Source organism: Leptopilina heterotoma, unplaced genomic scaffold (assembly GCF_015476425.1).
Source record: "Leptopilina heterotoma isolate Lh14 unplaced genomic scaffold, ASM1547642v1 Lhet_123, whole genome shotgun sequence".
NCBI classification, from domain to species: domain Eukaryota; kingdom Metazoa; phylum Arthropoda; class Insecta; order Hymenoptera; family Figitidae; genus Leptopilina; species Leptopilina heterotoma.
In genome coordinates, this window is record NW_025110842.1 from 3,058,595 (window position 1) to 3,079,824 (window position 21,230).

The 21,230-nt window shown below is 22.4% G+C and overlaps 1 protein-coding gene across 2 annotated transcripts in view; it reads right to left on the reverse strand.

Moving 5' to 3' along the window:
• LOC122512669 (dorsal-ventral patterning protein Sog) overlaps window positions 1-17,059 on the reverse strand; it is a 223,569-nt gene extending 206,510 nt beyond the window's left edge. For both annotated transcript variants that reach the window (XM_043628645.1, XM_043628646.1), the window contains exons 1-3: window positions 15,647-17,059; window positions 11,940-12,398; window positions 3,691-5,471 (exon numbers count right to left, since the gene is read on the reverse strand). In XM_043628645.1, coding sequence (XP_043484580.1) covers window positions 3,691-3,715 — 25 coding nt within the window. In that variant the 5' untranslated portion in view covers window positions 3,716-5,471; window positions 11,940-12,398; window positions 15,647-17,059. The remainder of the gene's footprint in view (window positions 1-3,690; window positions 5,472-11,939; window positions 12,399-15,646) is intronic.
• Between the last annotated feature and the right edge of the window lie 4,171 nt (window positions 17,060-21,230).

A 21,230-nucleotide genomic window follows, 5' to 3' on the forward strand; every position in this document is an offset into this window, starting at 1 on the left:
ATTGCATTTCATATTCTATTATCTAAAAGTTGAACTGAAATTCATTTTTTATTAAAATAAATTTTTATTAGAAAATTCTACTAGAATTCAATTATTTAAATACAAATTTAAATGTAAAAATGCAAATAAATAATTTATTGAAGAATTGAACGTTTCTTAAAATTCAATTTGCATAAAAAATCCTTATCAACAAATTTTCAAATAATTCAATTCTATCAACGAATTTTAATGAAATTTTTAAGAATAATTTCATTTTTCGACAAAATTCGATTAAAATTATATTAAAAATAAATTAAATAAATAAAATAATTGAAATTCTTCATTGAATTTTATTATTTATAAAAATAATTGAATTCTTGCGAAGAATTTTATTAAAAATTTCCAAAAATAATTAAATTCTTGTAAAAAATTAACAGAAATTCAATTATTTTTAATTTTAATAAAATTTTTCCAAAGAATTTTCAATTATTTTCAAAATTGTATAAAACATTCCTTGCAAAAAATTCAATTATTATAAAAATAATAAAATTCTTCGTAGAAATTCAATTATTTTCAGTAAAATTTCTCAAAAAAATTCAATTATTTTTAAAAATTGTATTAAAATTCTTCATAGAATTTAAATTATTTTCAGCATAATTATTTGAATAACATTTTATCAAAGAATTCAATTATTAATTTTCTAAACAAATAAAATTCTTCGAAAAAATTCAATTATTTTTAAAATTCTAAATAAAATTCTTTATAAAAATTCAATTATTTACTAAAAATTTTTAAAAAATTTATTATAATTCAATTATATTTATGTTCAATTTGAATTCAATTTCTGAAAATATTTTAATTAATTTTCATAAATATTAAAACTTCTCTAAAGAATTCAATTATTTTCAATACGATTTGAAAAAAATTTCTTCAATAAATTCAATTATTTTTCTAAATAATAAAATTCTTCAAAAAAAATTCAATATTTTTTAAATTCTCCATAAAATTATTTCTAAGAATTCAATTATTTTCCTAAATAATAAAATTCTTAAAAAAAATTCAATTATATTTTCTAAAAATCTTATAATAAATTTATTATAATTCAATTATTTTCAATGTTCAATTTTATTTGAATTTCTAAAAATATTTTAATTAATTTTCATAAATAATAAAATTTTTCTGAGGAATTCAATTATTTTAAAAAATGTTAATAAAATTCTTCACTGGAATTCAAATATTTTCAATAGGTAATTTCAATAAAATTCTTTAAAAAATAGTTCAATTATTTTCAGAAATATCAGAATTTTAGCAGAAGTTCAAACATTTTAAAAAGTTTTGATAAAAAATTTTTTTTTGGTAGAAATTCAATTATTTTTAAGACAATTTTAAAAAATGTCTCGATAAAATTCAATTATTTTTAAAATTTCAATGAAATTTCTCGAAAGAATTCAATTATTATAATCGAAGATTTTAACTGAAATCTATTTTTAAATCAATGTTTATGAGAAAATTCTACCAGAATTAAATTATTTAAATAAAAATAAAATGCAAATAAATAATTTATTGAATAATTGAATGTTTCTTGGAATTCAATTCCCATTGAAAATTTTATCAACAAAATTTTTAAATAATTAAATTCTTTGGACGAATTTTAATAAAATTTTTAAGAATTCTTTCGACGAATTCGATTAAAATTCAATTGAAAATAATTGAATTCCTAAAAAGAATTTTATTATTTACAAAAATAATTGAATCCCCGTAAAAATTTTATTATTTATGAAAATAGTTGAATGATTGCGAAGAAATTTATAAAAAAAAATTTGTTATTAATGAAATTCTTGTGAAATTTTTATTATTTTTTGAAAATAATTAAAAGTTTTTGTAGAATTTTATTAAATTTTTTTTTTAAAAATAATTAAATTCTTTTGGTAAATTTTATGAAAATATTAGATATTGAACAATATTTAATTTTTGCGAAGAATATTATTACTTTTGAAAATAATTGAAATTTTGCAATGGATTTTATTAAAATTTTTGAAAATAATTGAATTTTATTACTTTAGAAAATAATTGAATTCGTGTGATAAATATTGTTAATTATGAAAATAATTAAAATTTTGTAATGAATTTTAATAAAATTTTTGAAAATAATTGAATTTTGTCGAAGAATTTTGCTATTTATTTATATAAAGATAATTGAAATGTTGACAATGTTTTTTAAATTTTTTGAAAATAATTGAATTTCTGAGAAGAATTTTACTATTTCTAAAGATAATAATTGAAATTTTGACGAGAATTTAAAACAAATTTTGAACATAATTGAATTTTTGCGAAGAATTTTATTACTTTTAAAAATTTTTGAATTATTGTTAGAGATGAAAATATCACTAATTCCCTTTTTTTTATTCATTTAAGGAGTTAAAAAAATCTCCCCTTCAGATTTTAGCATAAAACGTTTGAAATAATAATTTTTTTTATATTTCACAAAAAAAAAAATTATTTTCTACACTCAGCATCGACGCTAACTTCGCAGGGACCTCTGGAAATTAAATAATTCGAAGCACTAGATAAATCTTGTTTTCTAAGGATTCTAAAGAATTGCTAATTTAGAGCACGTCGAGGAATATATTCTTCTTTTTTTTTGGAGTTTATTTATATTTCTTGTCATTAAAAGGGGGGCAATTAATAATTCAAAAATTAATGAGAATCGTAGGGGCGTAAATAAAATGAAATTAATAAACGCTGATATATTCCGAGTAATACGAAAATTACGGCCAACAACAGCATTAACAGTGATTCGAGGAGCTGTCTCGTTTCTTAATAGAGAGAAACCCACGTATCCGGGTAAATAAGGCTTTGAATTATGGTCAAGATAAATTGAAGTAATAATCGTTGGCACCTCAAGTGAGAAATTTCCGAACATAGACGCTAAATAAAGAGCACGCTAATTTACAATTAACGGATTTTAAAGAAACAGCTATTTTTCCGAATAAAAGTGTGTAGCCTATTTTTCAGCTATTTTTGTTATGTTTCATTTAAAAATAAAATTTAGTTGTTTTCAGTGATTTTGTTAATTTTAGTTTTGGCTTTTTATTACAATTTTCGAATCGATTTCATATTACGTTACGTTTTGAGAAATTTGAAAAACCTCACCTCCATTCATTGGTCACATTTTAATACATAAAAATTGATCATTTTTACATACAAAAAGTCTGGACCCCCCACTTTTGGGTCTATGGCAAAAAATATTTTCCGAAATGCTTTCAAAAATTTAATTTTATTCAAAAACGGTACTTTTTGACAAATAGCACAAATTTGAAGTTTAAATTAAATTCTATTTTTTTTAAATTTTTATTGACTGTAAACAATCTAGATTGTTATTAGAATGATGCTGAACAACATCCTGAAGAGTAGAAAATTTTATTGAAACTTTTAAACGCTTTTTAATAAAAGTAACCACAGCCGTCGATCAGCAGAAGATCAAAATTGTCATAAAAAGAAGTTTAAATTAATTCTTTTTAATTTTAATGATTTTTATGAACTGCAAACAATTTAGATTGTTACTAGAATGATGCTAAACAATATTCTGAAGGATAAAAAATTTTATAGAAACTTTTAGACGCTTTTTAATATTTGTAACCACAGCCGGAAACTATTTTGGACCAAATAAAACTATACTGGAAAAGTTGTAATAAAAATTGTTCTTCTTACCTTTCTTTCCTGTTGTCGTTGTCATCCTGTCACATACTGCAGGTGGGGTTGTAATAATCCGGTTTCTTGCGAAGTTCACTTAGTATTTAAATCACTTAGTTTTTAGTTCACTTAGTATTTAATTCACTTTGTATTTAGTTCACTTTATATTTAGATCATTTAGTATTTAGTTCACTTAGTATTTAATTGACTTTTTATTTAGATCACTTAGTAATTTTAGTTTTGTAAATTTTAATTCACTTTTTAGTTAATTCACGTAGCACTTAATTGACTTTATATTCAGTTTACTTAGTATTTAATTCACTTTATATTCAGTTAACTTAGTGGAGATTTCCCCAAAAAAACCGGTGTAATGTCTTCAAGCACTTAATAGACTTCTTTAATCTTCCTGGATAAAGCAATTCAAGTCGCCGATTTTTTGTAGACTCACTAGACTTCTTCTTCTTCCTGGGCAAATCAAAAAGTCGTAGATTTTAAATATTTCCTTCCGATCAACCGACTTTTTGGAATAGAAGACTCTGGACCTCTTTTCCTCCTGTTTGGCATTTCTGATTCAACAAAAATCTCTTGGACTCTCCAGTCTCCCAATCGGAGAATCATTGGTTTTCGCAGACATTTCATCTTCTTTGTAGGCAAAATTCTCCTAATTGTAATCCTAAGATTAGGCTTCGATTGGGATCTCCTAATCGTCAAAGAAGCAGAATTTCGATTACTTTGTTTTCGCAAAAATTGCCCACCTTTGTAGACAAAAGTCTACAAGTCTCAAGCTTCATTTTGATTCCACATATAGAGCATCATATCTGTCATACATGAAGACTTATGGTCATTTGAATGATGTACAAAAATAATTAATTGAACACGAGGTTTTTCGAATTAGAAAGCGTTTTCGCAGACCTTGCTCTTCTTCGGTGACAAAAGTCGTCAAATAGTGGGCGCGTAGGATGCGAAATTAGAAAGTTTTCCGAAGACATTGATCTTCTTTGCTGCCAAGTCTTCTAATCGTGGGCGTGTGCGGTTTCAGTCAGCTTTTCGCCGATACACTATGTCCTTTGTGGACTCTTGTCCTCTAATCGAAAAAGCGTAGGTTGCACCCGAGTTTCCGCAGGCATTAACCTTCTTCTTGGAGAAGAATCTCCTGATTGCAAGGCGCGTACGATTTCAGTCTTTCGACGTTGTTCGCCTTCTTTGTAGACAAGTCTTCTAATAGAGGACGAACAATTTATCACTTCGGTAGTTGTCGCAAGAATTCGAGTCCTTGTAGTTTTTTCTTCAGGTCCAGTCTTTAGGTGACTTTAGGTATCTCCAGATCTTTAGGTCAAGTCCTTAGGTGACTTTAAATAACCTCCGATCTTTAGGCCAAATCTTTAGGTGACTTTCAGTATCTTTAGATCTTTCGGTGACTTTAGACGACTTTCGATCCTTAAGCCAAGTTTTTAGATGACTTTAGGTACCTTCAGATCTTTCGGTGACTTTCGACGACTTTCGATCTTCAGGCCAAGTTTTTAGGTGACTTTAGGTATCTTTAAACCGTTTGATGACTTTGGATGACTTTCGATCTTTAGGCCAAGTCTCCAGGTGACTTTAGGTATCTTCAGATCTTTCGGTGACTTTAAATCTTTAGGCCAAGTCTTTAGGTGACTTTAGGTATCTTTAGGTCAAGTCCTTAGTTGACTTTAGACAATTCTCGATCTTTGGACCAAGTCCTCCATTTCTAAGTATAGGTAATGCCACCTAAAGATGACTTTACCAAAAATCAAGGCAAGACACAGATTCACATCCCCCTGCAACAAAAAAGAAAAAACCCTGTTAAAACACAGAAATAAAGAACAACTTCACCCTAAAGATTACACGCATAATAATTTCACTTATTGCATATCCGGTGGGTTATAGAAATATAAACAATCTCTCTTCTCTCGTGAACATTGCGTAGCACTATTTTTAGTTTTATTAATAGTTTCGGAGAAAAGGTTTAATAGCCATAATGGTAGAGTAGAGGGCGTTTTTATAATAGTCGCATATACACTTATATACGATCCATGAACCGAAAAAAAAAAAAAAAAAAAAAAAAAGTTTCGAAAAACTTCCGAAAAGTAAACGTCTCGAGTGAGTTTATCCGCGTCGCGGTTTATAAATTCTCTCACTGACTATAATATTCATACACGACACACTCGGGGAATTGTTTGTCTGTGTGTCTCAGAAAAATTTTTTGGGTTATCAATTTTCCCCTGGCTGACATGGTGAAAATATTATTTCTCTCCCGTTGTTGTTATTCGACTAACATAAAATTCGCCCTCTGCCTCCCTCTCTATCTGTCTCTCTTTCTCTCTTAATCTCTTTCTGGTTCTCTCTCTCTCTTGCTTTTTCTTTCACTCTTTTTCTGCTTTTCTCTCTTACTTTCTTTGTCTCTCTCTTGCTCTCTTTCTAACTCTCTTTTGCTCTCTTTCTACCTTTCTCTTACTCTTTTTTTCTCTCTCCCTCTCTCTCTTATTCTTTTTTTTTTTTCTCTCTCTCTCCCTTCCTTTGTATGTAGACTGTTAATAGCATTCTTAGGAGTTAATATCCTGTTTTCTCAAGTCTTTGGTTTATTAACATTCTTAACTAGTAAAATATTAAAAATTCTTAACTTCTATTCTTATAAGCGTAATTTTTCTTTTTAATCATTTTTTAAAGAATAATATTTATCAGGGTTGCCACAAATATTTAATTTTATTTTTCCCTGACTTTTCCCTGATTTCCGCAGACAAAATTCTCACTTTTTCCCTGACTCTAAAAAATATTCTGATTCACTCTAAAAATTATTAGAAACTCAAAAAAATGTTCTTTTACATTTATTCACAAACTTCATTAATTGTAAAATTATTCACAAACATCAATAATTTCTTTTTTAAATAAATATTTAATCATTATTATTTTTACGTAGGAATTAAAATTCTTCAAAAACATTGAAATTCAAACCTTTTTGAAATTAAACAACTTATAAGAATATTATTACAAAACATGAAGAATGCGATCACTCGGAGTGATCGCCTTCTTCTTGTTTTGTAACAAAAAAAAAAAAAAAATTTAAAAAAAAAAGTTATTTAAAAAAAAAAAAAAAAAATTCAATTATTTTTGAAAAGTAGTAAAATTTCTCAAAAAATTCAATTATTTGAAAAAATTGTAATAAAATTCGTTGCAATAATTCAATTATTTTCAAAAAAAATAAATAAATAAAATAAATCGATTATTCGGTAATTCATTTTTTAATCCATTTTTATTAGAAAATTCTAAAAGAATTCAATTATTTAAATTAAAAAATAAATCCTGCGATAAGTTTTATTATTTATGAAAATAATTAAAAATTTTCCCAAAAATGTTATTAAAATTTTTCTAAAATAATTGAATTTCGGTGAAGAATTTTATTATTTTATAAAAATAATTGAATTCTTGAAAAGAACTTTGTTAAATTTTTTTTAAATAATTGAATTCATGCGACGAATTTTATTAAAATCTTTTTAAATAATTGATATTTTTCGAAAAATTTTATGAAATTTTGTATAATAAATAATTGAACTCATGTGAAAATTTTATTGCTTATGAAAATAATTGAATTATTTCAAAGAAATTTATTAAATATTTTATGAATTATTGAATTCCTGTGAAATTTTAACAAGAATTTTATTCAAATTTTTAAAAATAATTGAATTTTGAAAAAGAATTTTATCTTCTATATTAATAAAACCAGACTTCTGTCTGTACATTGCTCCAATCTTGAAAATTCTTATATATTTTTTCTTCTTGAGACATGAGAATTCGAAAAATGTAAAAAAAAAAATGTCTGTCTGTCTGTCTATCTGTCTGTCTGTCTGTCTGTCCTTCTGTCTGTCTGTCTGTCTGTATGCAAAACTTTGTTCGCGCATCAATTGAAAACGGTTCAACCGAATAATGCGAAACTTGGCAGTCTATTAGGTATTAATGTAACTTAAAATCATAGCCTTATCCGATTAAAAAATATTAACTTGAACGAAAGTTATGACATTTTTTCAAAAAATTCGAAAAATCAAAAAAATTCAAATATTTTATTTTTTGGAAAATGAATGCAAAACTATCCTTAGCTAACTTTTTCAGATAAATACAACCCATTTCTACAATAAAATTATTAAAAAAGACGTATTTTGAAATTTTTTTTCGTTTTTTTAGATCAACTTTTTTCTAAAAAAAATAGTGATTTTTAATCTTTGAGCAAGCTTTTCAGGAAAAGTTATTAAAGTTTTTTATTTAAAGATCAGTATGTAAAGTAAGAAATTTGCTACATTAGACAAAAATAATGAAGCTAAATGCCATAAAAGAGAAGAAAAAATGTTGAATTATAAGAAATTCGGTTTTTCGAAATTTTCATAATTTTTAATAATTTTTGATTTTGTACTAAAGGGTGGAAAGAATTAAATAAGTAGAGTAATTTTGAAGAGCACAAAAATAATGAAGCTAAATGCCATAAAAAAAGAAGGAAAAATGTTGAATTTTAAGAAATTCGGTTTTTTGAATTTTGGCTAATTTTCCATAATTTTAGATTTTTTACCAAAGGGTGGAGACTATTAAATAAGTAAAGTATTTTTGAAGAGCACAAAAATACTAAAGCTAAATGCCATAAAAAAGAAGGAAAAATGTTGAATTTTAAGAAATTCGGTTTTTTGAATTTTGGCTAATTTTCCATAATTTTAGATTTTTTACCAAAGGGTGGAGACTATTAAATAAGTAAAGTATTTTTGAAGAGCACAAAAATACTAAAGCTAAATGCCATAAAAAAGAAGGAAAAATGTTGAATTTTAAGAAATTCGGTTTTTTGAATTTTGGCTAATTTTCCATAATTTTAGATTTTTTACCAAAGGGTGGAGACTATTAAATAAGTAAAGTATTTTTGAAGAGCACAAAAATACTAAAGCTAAATGCCATAAAAAAGAAGGAAAAATGTTGAATTTTAAGAAATTCGGTTTTTTGAATTTTTTGCTAATTTTCCATAATTTTAGATTTTTTACCAAAGGGTGGAGACTATTGAATAAGTAAAGTATTTTTAAAGAGCACAAAAATACTAAAGCTAAATGCCATAAAAAAGAAGGAAAAATGTTGAATTTTAAGAAATTCGGTTTTTTGAATTTTGGCTAATTTTCCATAATTCTAGATTTTTTACCAAAGGGTGGAGATAACAAATTAGGTAAAGTATTTTTGAAGAGCACAAAAATACTAAAGCTAAATGCCATAAAAAAGAAGGAAAAATGTTGAATTTTAAGAAATTCGGTTTTTTGAATTTTTTGCTAATTTTCCAGAATTTTAGATTTTTTACCAAAGGGTGGAGACTATTAAATAAGTAAAGTATTTTTAAAAAGCACAAAAATACTAAAGCTAAATGCCATAAAAAAGAAGGAAAAATGTTGAATTTTAAGAAATTCGGTTTTTTGATTTTTTTGCTAATTTTCCATAATTTTAGATATTTTACCAAAGGGTGGAGACTATTAAATAAGTAAAGTATTTTTGAAGAGCACAAAAATAATGAAGCTTAATGCCATAAAAAAGAAGGAAAAATGTTGAATTTTAAGAAATTCAGTTTTTTGAATTTTTGCTAATTTTCCATAATTTTAGATTTTTTACCAAAGGGTGGAGATAACAAATTAGGTAAAGTATTTTTGAAGAGCACAAAAATAATGAAGCTTAATGCCATAAAAAAGAAGGAAAAATGTTGAATTTTAAGAAATTCAGTTTTTTGAATTTTTGCTAATTTTCCATAATTTTAGATTTTTTACCAAAGGGTGGAGATAACAAATTAGGTAAAGTATTTTTGAAGAGCACAAAAATAATGAAGCTTAATGATATAAAAGAGAAGAAAAAAATGTTAAATATTAAGAAATTCGGCTTTTCGAATTTTTGATAATTTTTGATTTTTTGCAAAAAGGTTGGAGACTATTTAAATAGTAATATTTTACTACCGAAATAGCTAATGGTAACTATTTATTAATTTTCCGGTCAAATTAAATTCCCGGTTTTTTTCTGATTTTTCAGATTGGTAGGAAAATTATTAAATATATTGGTAGAAACTAAAACCCGTCGAAGACGGGTACGACAGCTAGTTATTTATAACAATAATTAAAATTTTGACGAGAATTTAAAAGAAAAATTTTAAATAATTGAATATTAAAAAATTTTATTATTTATAAAGATAATTGAAATTTTGACAAGAATTTTTTAAAAATTTTTGAAACATAATTGAATTTCTGCGAAGAATTTTATTGCTTTTGAAAATAATTTAATTCTTCCAACGAATTTTATTCAAGTTTATAAAAATAATTGAATTTCGGTGAAGAATTTTACTGTTTCTAAAAATAATTGAATTCCAGAAAAGAGCTTTGTTAAATTTTTTTAAACAATTGAATTCCTGTGACGAATTTTATAAAATTCTTTTTAAATAATTGAAATTTTTAGAAAAAATTTTTGGAATTTTTTATATTAAATAATTGAATTCCTGTGAAAATTTTATTATTTATAAAAATAATTGATTTATTTCGAAGAAATTTATTAAAAATCTTGTAAATTATTGAATATTCCTGTGAAATTTTGCCAAGAATTTTATTAAAGTTTTTAAAAATAATTGAATTTCAAAGAAAAAAATTATTCCTTTTAAAAATAATTGAATTCTTGTGATGAATATTGTTATTTATGAAAATAATTGAATTTTCCAAAGAATTTTATTAAAATGACTTAAAATAATCGAATTTTCGGGAATAATTTTGTTATTTATCTTTAATAATTGAATTCTTTCGAAGAATTATTTATACGTAAATAAATTTATTACTTTTAAAAACAATTAAATTCTTGTAATAAATATTGTTATTTATGAAAATAATTGAATTTTGCAAAAATTTTTTATTAAAATGCCTCAAAATAATTGAATTTTCGGGAATCATTTTGTTATTTTTCTATAATTATTTTGTTATTTTGTAATTAATAAAAAAAATTGTAAATTAAAAATCGTCATAATTGAATTCTAGGGGAAAATTTTATTAAAATCTAAAATAATAATTCACATATTTCAAAAAAATTAAATTAAAATTGTATTTAAAATAATTGACTTCTTTCCAATAATTTTATTAAAATATTTGAAAATAATTGAATTCCTGTGGAAAATTCTTATATTTTTGTAAATAATTGCATTTTTCGAAAGAATTTTAAAAAAAAACTTTTTTTATAATAATTGATTTTTTCGATGAGTTTTCGTGTAATTCCTAAAAAATAATTGAAATCCTGCGATGAATTTTATTATTTAAGAAAATAATTGAATTGTTGCTAAGAAGTTAAATAAAATTTTCAAAAATAATTGAATTCCTAATGAATAATTTTATTATTTATGAAAATAATTGAATTTTTGCGAAAAATTTTATTAAAATGTTTAAAAAAATTGAATTTCTGTGAAAAATTTTGATATTTTTGAAAATAATTGAATTCTTTATAAGAATTTTATAAAAATTGTTTTAAATAATCAATTTTTTCGAAATATAATAAATATTCTGAAAATTTTTTCTTAAATAATCGAATTCTTGTAAAATACTTTATTTATGAAAATAATTGAATTTTTCGATTAACTAATTTAAAATAGTATTAAAAATAATTGAAATTCTTCGATGAGTTTTATTATTTATAAAAATAATTGAATTCTTGCTTAGAATTATATCAATTTTTTTTTTTTTAAATTGAATTTCTATGAAAAATGTTATTATTAGTGAAAGTAATTAAATTATTGTGAAAAATTGTATAAAAATTTTGTGAAATAATTGATTTTTTCGAAAGTTTTTTGAAAATGCAATTCTAAATTAATTGAATTCCTGTGGAAATTTTATTATTTATGAAAACAATTGAATTTTTGGAGAATTTTATCAATTTTGTTTAAAATAATTGAATTGTTTTGCGAAATTTGATGAAAATACTAGATATTGAAAATAATTGAATTTGGGATATTTTTTGAAAATAATTGAATTTTGAATATTTTTTGAAAATAATTGAATTTCTCATATTTTTTGAAAATAATTGAATTTCTAATATTTTTTTGAAAATAATTGAATCGTTTTAAAGAATTTGGTTATAATTTTTTGAGAATAGTTTTTTTTTGACTCATTTCGGAAGTAAAAAAAAAAAAATAAAATACAGTAAAAATTTGGTGAAAAAAATGACTAATTCCCGTTTGTGAAAATTAGGACCCGTTTATAAATTTGAATATAAATTACCGTTCGCTGCAGTTCCTTGACATTGGAAGTGAAACGTCTGGCTGGCAATATCATGAGACATATATATATAAATATTTGCGAAAAAATTACAACCTACAATCCTTGTCTCGGTTACGAACGAACGAGTCATCTCATTCATCCTGCGACATGATCCCGCAAAATCAAGTGGGAGGAACTCAAAAATCTCTCTCTTGCTGCATTTGCGCACACGCTCTCCTGCGTCTCTCCCACATATATCCCATATAACGATGGCGATATTTTTTTTTTCTTCTTTTTTCTTTCCTCTTTTCTTGCTGGTTTTTTGGGACCCGAACGCGCTATCGATGATCCCTTCTATGGCAACAAGACCCAGAGTTATATTTCTCCACATCATCCTGTCTTTCAAAGAGACGTGGGCGAATTGATAGCCTGATGGCAATATTTACTTCACCGCGTGCGAGCACAAATGAAACGCCATCGCTGAAATAAAAAGAGAGGAAAAATTATTATTTTCTCTATATATACAATATTTTCCTATTTAATTTCCATTTTCTTCTTTATATCGATTATTTTTAATAATTTTCGAAAAAGTTCTTTGACAATTTTCAAATTCATTTCTTCACAAAATTCAATTTTACCAAATTTCAATTATTCGTAAATTCTTTAATGAAATAAATATTAGAAAATAGAAACTAAAAATAATATTTAAAAAAAATCAATTAAACATTTTCAAAAAAATTAATTATACAAAATTCAATTATTTTTTAAAATTCACGCTCTATTGCATTTAATATTCTATTATCTAAAAGTTGAACTGAAATTCATTTTTTATTAAAACCAATTTTTATTAGAAAATTCTACTAGAATTCAATTATTTAAATACAAATTTAAATGTAAAAATGAAAATAAATAATTTATTGAAGAATTGAACGTTTCTTAAAATTCAATTTGCATAAAAAATCGTTATCAACAAATTTTCAAATAATTCAATTCTATCAACGAATTTTAATGAAATTTTTAAGAATAATTTGATTTTTCGATAAAATTCGATTAAAATTATACTAAAAATAAATGAAATAAATAAAATAATTGAAATTCTGCATTGAATTTTATTATTTATGAAAATAATTGAATCCTTGCGAATAAATTTATTAAAATTTTCAAAAATAATTAATTCTTGTAAAAAATTAACAGGAATTCAATTATTTTTAATTTTAATAAACTTTTTCCAAAAAATTTTCAATTATTTTCTAAATTGTATAAAACATTCTCTGCAAGAAATTCAATTGTTATAAAAATAATAACATTCTTCGTAGAAATTCAATTATTTTCAGTAAAATTTCTCAAAAAAATTCAATTATTTTTAAAAATTGTATTAAAATTCTTCATAGAATTTCAATTATTTTCAGCATAATTTGAATAACATTTTATCAAAGAATTCAATTATTATTTTTCTAAACAAATAAAATTCTTCGAAAAAATTCAATTATTTTTAAAATTCTAAATAAAATTCTTTATAAAAATTCAATTATTTACTAAAAATTTTAAAAAAATTTATTATAATTCAATTATATTTATGTTCAATTTGAATTCAATTTCTGAAAATATTTCAATTAATTTTCATAAATATTAAAATTTCTCTAAAGAATTCAATTATTTTCAATACGATTTGAAAAAAATTTCTTCAATAAATTCAATTCTTTTTCTAAATAATAAAATTCTTCAAAAAAAATTCAATTATTTTTTAAATTCTTCATAAAATTATTTCTAAGAATTCAATTATTTTCCTTAATAATAAAATTCTTCAAAAAAATTCAATTATATTTTCTAAAAATCTTATAATAAATTTATTATATAATTCAATTATTCTCAATGTTCAATTTTATTTGAATTTCTAAAAATATTTAAATTAATTTTCATAAATAATAAAATTTTTCTGAGGAATTCAATTATTTTCAAAAATGTTAATAAAATTCTTCACTGGAATTCAAATATTTTCAATAGGTAATTTCAATAAAATTCTTTAAAAAATAGTTCAATTATTTTCAAAAATATCAGAATTTTAGCAGAAATTGAAACATTTTAAAAAGTTATGATAAAATTTTTTTTTTTTGGTAGAAATTCAATTATTTTTAAGACAATTTTAAAAAATGTCTCGATAAAATTCAATTATTTTCAAAATTTTAATGAAATTTTTTCGAAAGAATTCAATTATTATAATCTAAGATATTTTAACTGAAATCTATTTTCAAATCAATATTTATGAGAAAATTCTACCAGAATTCAATTATTTAAATAAAAATGAAATGCAAATAAATAATTTATTGAATAATTGAATGTTTCTTGGAATTCAATTCCCATTGAAAATTTTATCAAAAAATTTTTAAATAATAATTAAATTCTTTGGACGAATTTCAATAAAATTTTTAAGAATTTTTTCGATGAATTCGATTAAAATTCTATTGAAAATAATTGAATTCCTAAAAAGAATTTTATTATTTACGAAAATAATTGAATCCCCGTAAAAATTTTATTGTTTATGAAAATAGTTGAATGATTGCGAAGAAATTTATAAAAAAAAATTTGTTATTAATGAAATTCTTGTGAAATTTTTATTTTTAAATAATTAAAAGTTTTTGTAAAATTTTATTAAATTTTTTTTTAAAAATAATTAAATTCTTTTGGTAAATTTTATGAAAATAGTAGATATTGAACAATATTTAATTTTTGCAAAGAATATTATTACTTTTGAAAATAATTGAAATTTTGCAATGGATTTTATTAAAATTTTTGAAAATAATTGAATTTTATTACTTTAAAAAATAATTGAATTCGTGTGATAAATATTGTTAATTGTGAAAATAATTGAAATTTTGTAATGAATTTTAATAAAATTTTTGAAAATAATAATTGAATTTTGTCGAAGAATTTTGCTATTTATTTATAAAGATAATTGAAATGTTGAAAATGTTTTTTAAATTTTTTGAAAATAATTGTATTTCTGAGAAGAATTTTACTATTTCTAAAGATAATAATTGAAATTTTGACGAGAATTTAAAAAAAATTTTGAACATAATTAAATTTTTGCGAAGAATTTTATTACTTTTAAAAATATTTGAATTTCTGCAATCATTTGTAATTTCTCTAATTTTATTTTTCGTATTTTTTAATAATAAAGAAGTATTTTTTGTTTCTATATTTTTTAATAAACCGTTTTTTTTTTGTTTATATATTATTAATAAAAAATATTTTTTTTCAAATAATGTTTTTATTATTAAAATTTTTCGAGTGACAGTTTAAATTAATAACAGTTTTTTTTTAATATTTGTAATATTTTTTGAAAATATATTTGAATAAATTAATTATTCTATTAATTTTGAAATTAATAGTAAAATAAATTTATAGAATTACATTATTTTTCTTGTTACGCCCCTGTTATTATTATTTAGAAAAAAAACGAACATAACTTCAAAATTTGCAAATACAATTAATAATTAATTTATAATAAAGTTCGCAACATTGCAACTATTATTCTACTTTTTCCGCAGTTCCTTTCTATTTTTGCGAACAAAATTTACTACAAAAGACGCGGACGCAAAATTTTCAGTTCATTCGCATTTATTTGCTTCCGTAGTAAAAAAATAAAGAAAAAAAGTTAGTATTATTGTCTATACTGAACAACACGTTGAAAATGACAAATTTTGTTAAGAAAAAAGTTGTGAACTTACCTTTATTGTACGTCAGATTGTCAGGAAATTTCAACTCTGTCCTGTAGTTTTAGAGGTTATGTTGTCAAAAATCGTCTCGAGTCTAAACTTTCGCTATTGATTGAAATCCATTGAATCCTTTTGGAACATTCGAACATTTATAGGAAAATAACCAAATTTTGTATTCTAAATCGACGAAAGAGGAGCGATTTCTTCTACTTTGTCGAAATTCTACAAAAAAATGCCAAAAGATTGACTGTCGTGAATTTACTACTATTTATATTTAGTTTATCAAAAAAAGAAAGGAAAATTGATTTCTGTACATCCGGTATTAACTAATCGATATAGTTTTCCACTAACACTGATGAGAGAGATTTACTGATTTTACTTTTACCGATTTTACTATAATCACTGACTATACTGAATGTGAACTGCGTAACTAAATCACTGTTGCCAACTGTTGAGTGACGCGTCCACGGCGGCCATTTTGAAATTTCCCCCACTCTCACCTCGCGCACTTAAAGGGCTGGGTAGTTACTTTTTTCAGAAATAATAAAAATAATAATTTATAATAATAATGAAACTAATAACACAAATATCTTTTCATTCGTTTTTTAATTCATGAAAATCTCTATAATATCTTTTATCTCTCAAAGCCTCAAGTTTTACAAAAGTGGATAAGTTTTTTCTTTATTTTATTATATTATCTAAAATTTTCAAGTTCGCCACAACGAAAGAAGAATTCTATATAATTATTATAATAATACATTCGTTTCTTTCTGTCAAAACAATTCACGGATATTTGAAAAAAAAGACGAGAAACATTTTTTTCTTTCAAAACAAAAATAGAGAAAAATACACGTAATAGCAATTTTACAATATTTATATTATAATATGGAATGCTCTCCAAAATTTTGTCCAGATTTTCAGCACACAAGCACCGATATTTAATTATTGAATTAAAGAAAATGAAAATCGCTACTATTTAAAGGAAAACACACACAATTTTTACTATTATAAACACGCGAATCAACTAGGTTTTTTTAACAACAGGCCCGGCACAAGTAAGTAGTTAACGCAGGGGCGTAACTATAGAAAAAGCGCCCCCACAGCATTTCGGACGTGTTTGACTCTTTACACAATGGAGAATTTCTGCGTATAGTAAAAAGAGTGGGGGGACGCTTCACCTAAAAGCTGCGTTTAACTACTAAATTGTCCAAAACTTGTTTTTTTATACATAAGATATGATAGACTACAATTAAAATAGTATTTTTAGAATAAAAAGTATAGTAAACAATCATAGAAAGGAGAAAATTAGCAAATAATTAAATTATTATTCACTTATTTATTTTCTTTTAATTTTTACGCTTTTAATTAAAAAAATAGAATTAAATTATAAAATAATTTTTCACAATGAGAAAAAAAAATTTTTTTTTTCTTTATAGCTGTGAAAATAATTCATATCTACTTAAACTTATTTATTTATATACTTAAAAAAAACAAAGAAAAATTTTTTCAACTCTATACTTGATCGTTATTTTTTTCAGTGTGAAATTAAGAGAAATAATTAAATTATTTAAATTAATTAAATTAACAAACAAAAAAATATACGTCAAATTATCAAAAACACTGAACCCCCCCCCCCCCCAAATTATTTTTCGGATAAAATTATTTTAAAAAAAATTATTATTCAAATAAAATAATTATTTAAAAAAAAGAAAATTATTACTTAAAATTATAAAAATAACCGAAATGATTATTTACAAAATTAAAATAATTAAAAATTGAAATACATTTTTTAATAACAATAGAAAAAATAAATTTTTTTGGTAATTAACTTTTTCTACAAATATTTTAGGATTAAAAAAAATATTTTTACTTTCAATTTTCTGTCAGAAAGAAAATTTATTTAAAATTCATTTTTTTTAAATTATTATTATTATTATTATTATTATTATTATAATTATCGAATTTTTATATTTATATATTAAAAGTTGATAAAAATTGTATAGTTATAAATTATAATAAAAGTATTTAATATTTGAAATAAATTTTATAAATAAATAATTTTTTTTTTTAAAAGACTGAATTCGAATAAAAAAAAAACGAAGTAATTAAATAGAGAAAATTAATAAAAACGAAGAAAAAATGGAAAAATACGAAAGAAAATAATAAAAATTTAAAAAGTCGTTTGTGGCTCAATTGACAAGAGCTCAGGAATTTGCAGGTGACTCTTTGGGGCTGAGGGTTCGAGTCCAGCCGGAGAAAAAATTTTTTAGTGGGGAAAATAATTGAAAAATCGAAAAATTAACTGGAAAATAGAAAAATTAATTGAAAATTAGAAAAAATAATTGAAAAATAGAAAAAATAATTGAAAAATAGCAAAAGCAATTTAAAAATAGAAAGAATAATTGAAAAAATAGCAAAAATAATTTAAAACCATCAAAAATAAATGAAAACTAACAAAAATAGTTTTAAAATAATTTTTAAAAAATAAAAAAATATGTAAAATAAAAAATAGGAAAATTCAAACAGCTTTTTGATAATTTGACGAAAAATAATTTTTTTCCTCTTTTTTAATTAAAAAAAAAAAAAATCCCAAACAAGAAAAATTACTTTCTTCTTCATTGGAAATTTCCTTGTGGTTTTTTTTACCTCAGTTTTTACAAACAAAAAATAACAAAAAAAGGAAAAAAAAGTCTCTTCATATCCGAAGCAGTGGCGCCTCGTTTCGGGGGGAGTGTCGTCACCATCTCGCAAAAAAGACAAAAGACAGAATACATAGACTATATATATATAAAGCCACAATTACAGTATATTTCACAAAATTGTTGAACATTCATACATAATTATTTTCGAGCTTTCGCATTCCATAGAAAGGCGTTTAATGTTCGATCAACGATATGAGACGTGACGCCATTTTTTTTTTTTTTTTGCTTTTTTCTTTCCTTCTTTTCCTTCTTTATAATTATTTTTATTTTCATTTTTTTGCTTTTTCGTTCACAAAGTGTAGATGAGGGAAAGATCTCAATTAAAAAAAAAATAATAAAAATAAAAATAATAAAAAAGAAAAAGTGCAGAAATGAAAAATTTTTTCGACATTAAAAAAAGGGGGGAAAGAAAATTATTAATTTGGAGATTTCAAATTTTTTGAGCAAAATAAACAAAAACTAAGAATTTTTTTCTGAAAAAAATGATTTTTTTTTACCAAAAAGTATTTTAGGTTTTTTTTTGAAAAAAATACTTTAATTATTTTTTTAAAGAAACTATTTGAATTATTTTTCTAAGAGAAACTATTTTCATTATTTTTCCAAAAAAAACTATTTTAATTAATTCTCCAAAAAAAACTATTATAATTATTTCTCCAAAAAAAAACGATTTTCATTATTTCTCAAACAAAAACTATTTTTAATTATTTTTCTAAAAAAAACTATTTTAATATTTCTCCAAAAAAAACTATTTTAATTATTTTTCTCTGAAAAATTGTTATTTAATTACTTCTTTTCTGAAAGAATTCTTAATTATTTTTTTTTCAAAAAGTTAAAAAATATTTTTCAAAAAAAATGGTTTTCATATTTAATTTCACTTTTTAATGAAACTATTTTTTCAAATTTTACTGAAAAAAGAAACTTTTTGTTTTTTTTTTACATTTTATTTAACAAATTTAAATTAAATTTCTTTTTTCAAAAAATAAAAACTAAATTTTTTTTCTAAAAAATGAAGACTAAATTCTTTTTTTTTAAATAAAAACTAAATTCTTCTTTAAAAAAATAAAAACTAAATTCTTTTCTTAAAAAATAAAAACTAAATTCTTTATTTAAAAAAATAAAAACAACTTTGGATTTTTTTAAGAAAAAATAAAAACTGCTTTGAATTCTTTTTCGAAAAAATAAAAATTGCTTTATATTTTTTTCGAAAAATAAAAACATTAAATTCCTTTTTTAACAAATCAAAATTGATTTAAATTCTTTTTTAATTTTACTCCAAAATTTTTTCTCCATTTTTCCAATTTTTCTCCCTTTTTTCGTCGAAAAAATTTTTTCTTTTTTTTTACTTTCAATTCTTATTTGAGAAAAACCATTTTCTTCTTTTTTGCTCTAAATTTTTGTTTCTAAAATTCATCTAAAATTATTTCAATTAAAAAAATTCTTTCACCGACAAAAAATAGTAAATTTTAAAATTCGGCAAAAAATAGTATTTCATTTACAAAAGCAAAATTTTTCTAAATATATTTTTTTTTATATAATTAATAAGAAAAAAAAGTAGAAGCAAAAAAAATTTCTCTCTTCCCTCTTTTTTCCTTCTTTCGTTTTTCCTACTTTCTTTCTTTCCTTCTTTTGTTTTTCCTACTTTCTTTCATTTTCTTTCTTTCTTTCTTTCTTTTCTTTTTATCTTTTCTACTTTCTTTCTTTGTTTTCTATTCATTCTCTCTCCACATTTTTCCCTCATTTCCACTACATTTTTTTTTCTTCTCCTTTTATTTCTTTATAATTGCAATAATGTACAATATGCAGCTAAATTATGCAATAATCAGCATGTCCAACACATTCAAACTTTTCAAAAACTGACAACATTGCGATTAATAATCATTTTTTATTTTCTTTCATTTTTTCCCATTTTTAAATTATTTTTCTCTTCCAAAGAATTTTTTTTCTTTCACTTATCACCATTTTTTAAAAAAAGAAAAACAAAACGAAACGAAAAGTGTTATCGCCTTGATGAAGAAAAACAGAAACTAGTTTTCAAAAAACTAATTCAAAAATAGTTTTAAAAACTAATTCAAAACTAATTTTAAAAAAAAAACTAAAAACTAGTTTTTAAAAAATCTAATTCAAAAATAGTTTTCTAAACTAATTGTAAACTAATTTTGAAAAAACTAAAAACTAGTTTTCAAAAAACTAAAAATTAGTTTTAAAAACTGAAAATTACTTTAAAGAAAACTAAAAATTAGGTTTAAAAAAACTAATTAAATTCAAGTTTTAGAAAACGAATTTAAAAATAGTTTTTAAAAAAACCAGTTTACAAAAAAAAACTAATCGACAAAAAACTAATTTAAAAAAAAGAAAAATTAAAATTCGTAATTGAGAGAAAAAAAGACAGTTTTTCATTACACATACTTTTTTTTTAATACAATAATTATTTTCTAGAGAAAAAAAAAATTTCTTTTCCCCTCCCCCCGAAGCTTTTTATTTATTCATTCTCTCTTTTCTCTCATTCATTCACTCTCTCATTCTCTCTCTCTCACTCGTGGTAATTCTCTGTGTAAAAAGTGTAACTATGACGCTAGTATAATAATAATAATAATAATAATATTAATAATAATAATTAATTAATTAATAATAATAATAATTAATAATAATAAGAAGTCTGCACGAGGCAATTTTATAGTCCAGTGTGTGAGCGATTTTTTATCTCGCAGTCACTCAATTGATTTTTTTTTTTTTTTTTTTAATATTTACCCCCCTCTTCTTCCATTTTACCACTCGTCCATTGTTGCTCTCTCGCCCTTTGCCCGAAATTCTATTTTATTTATTTTTTCACTAAAAAAATTCGTTTCTTTCATTCCATTTTTTTTTCATCAATAAAGTCGGTTAACTATTTTTTT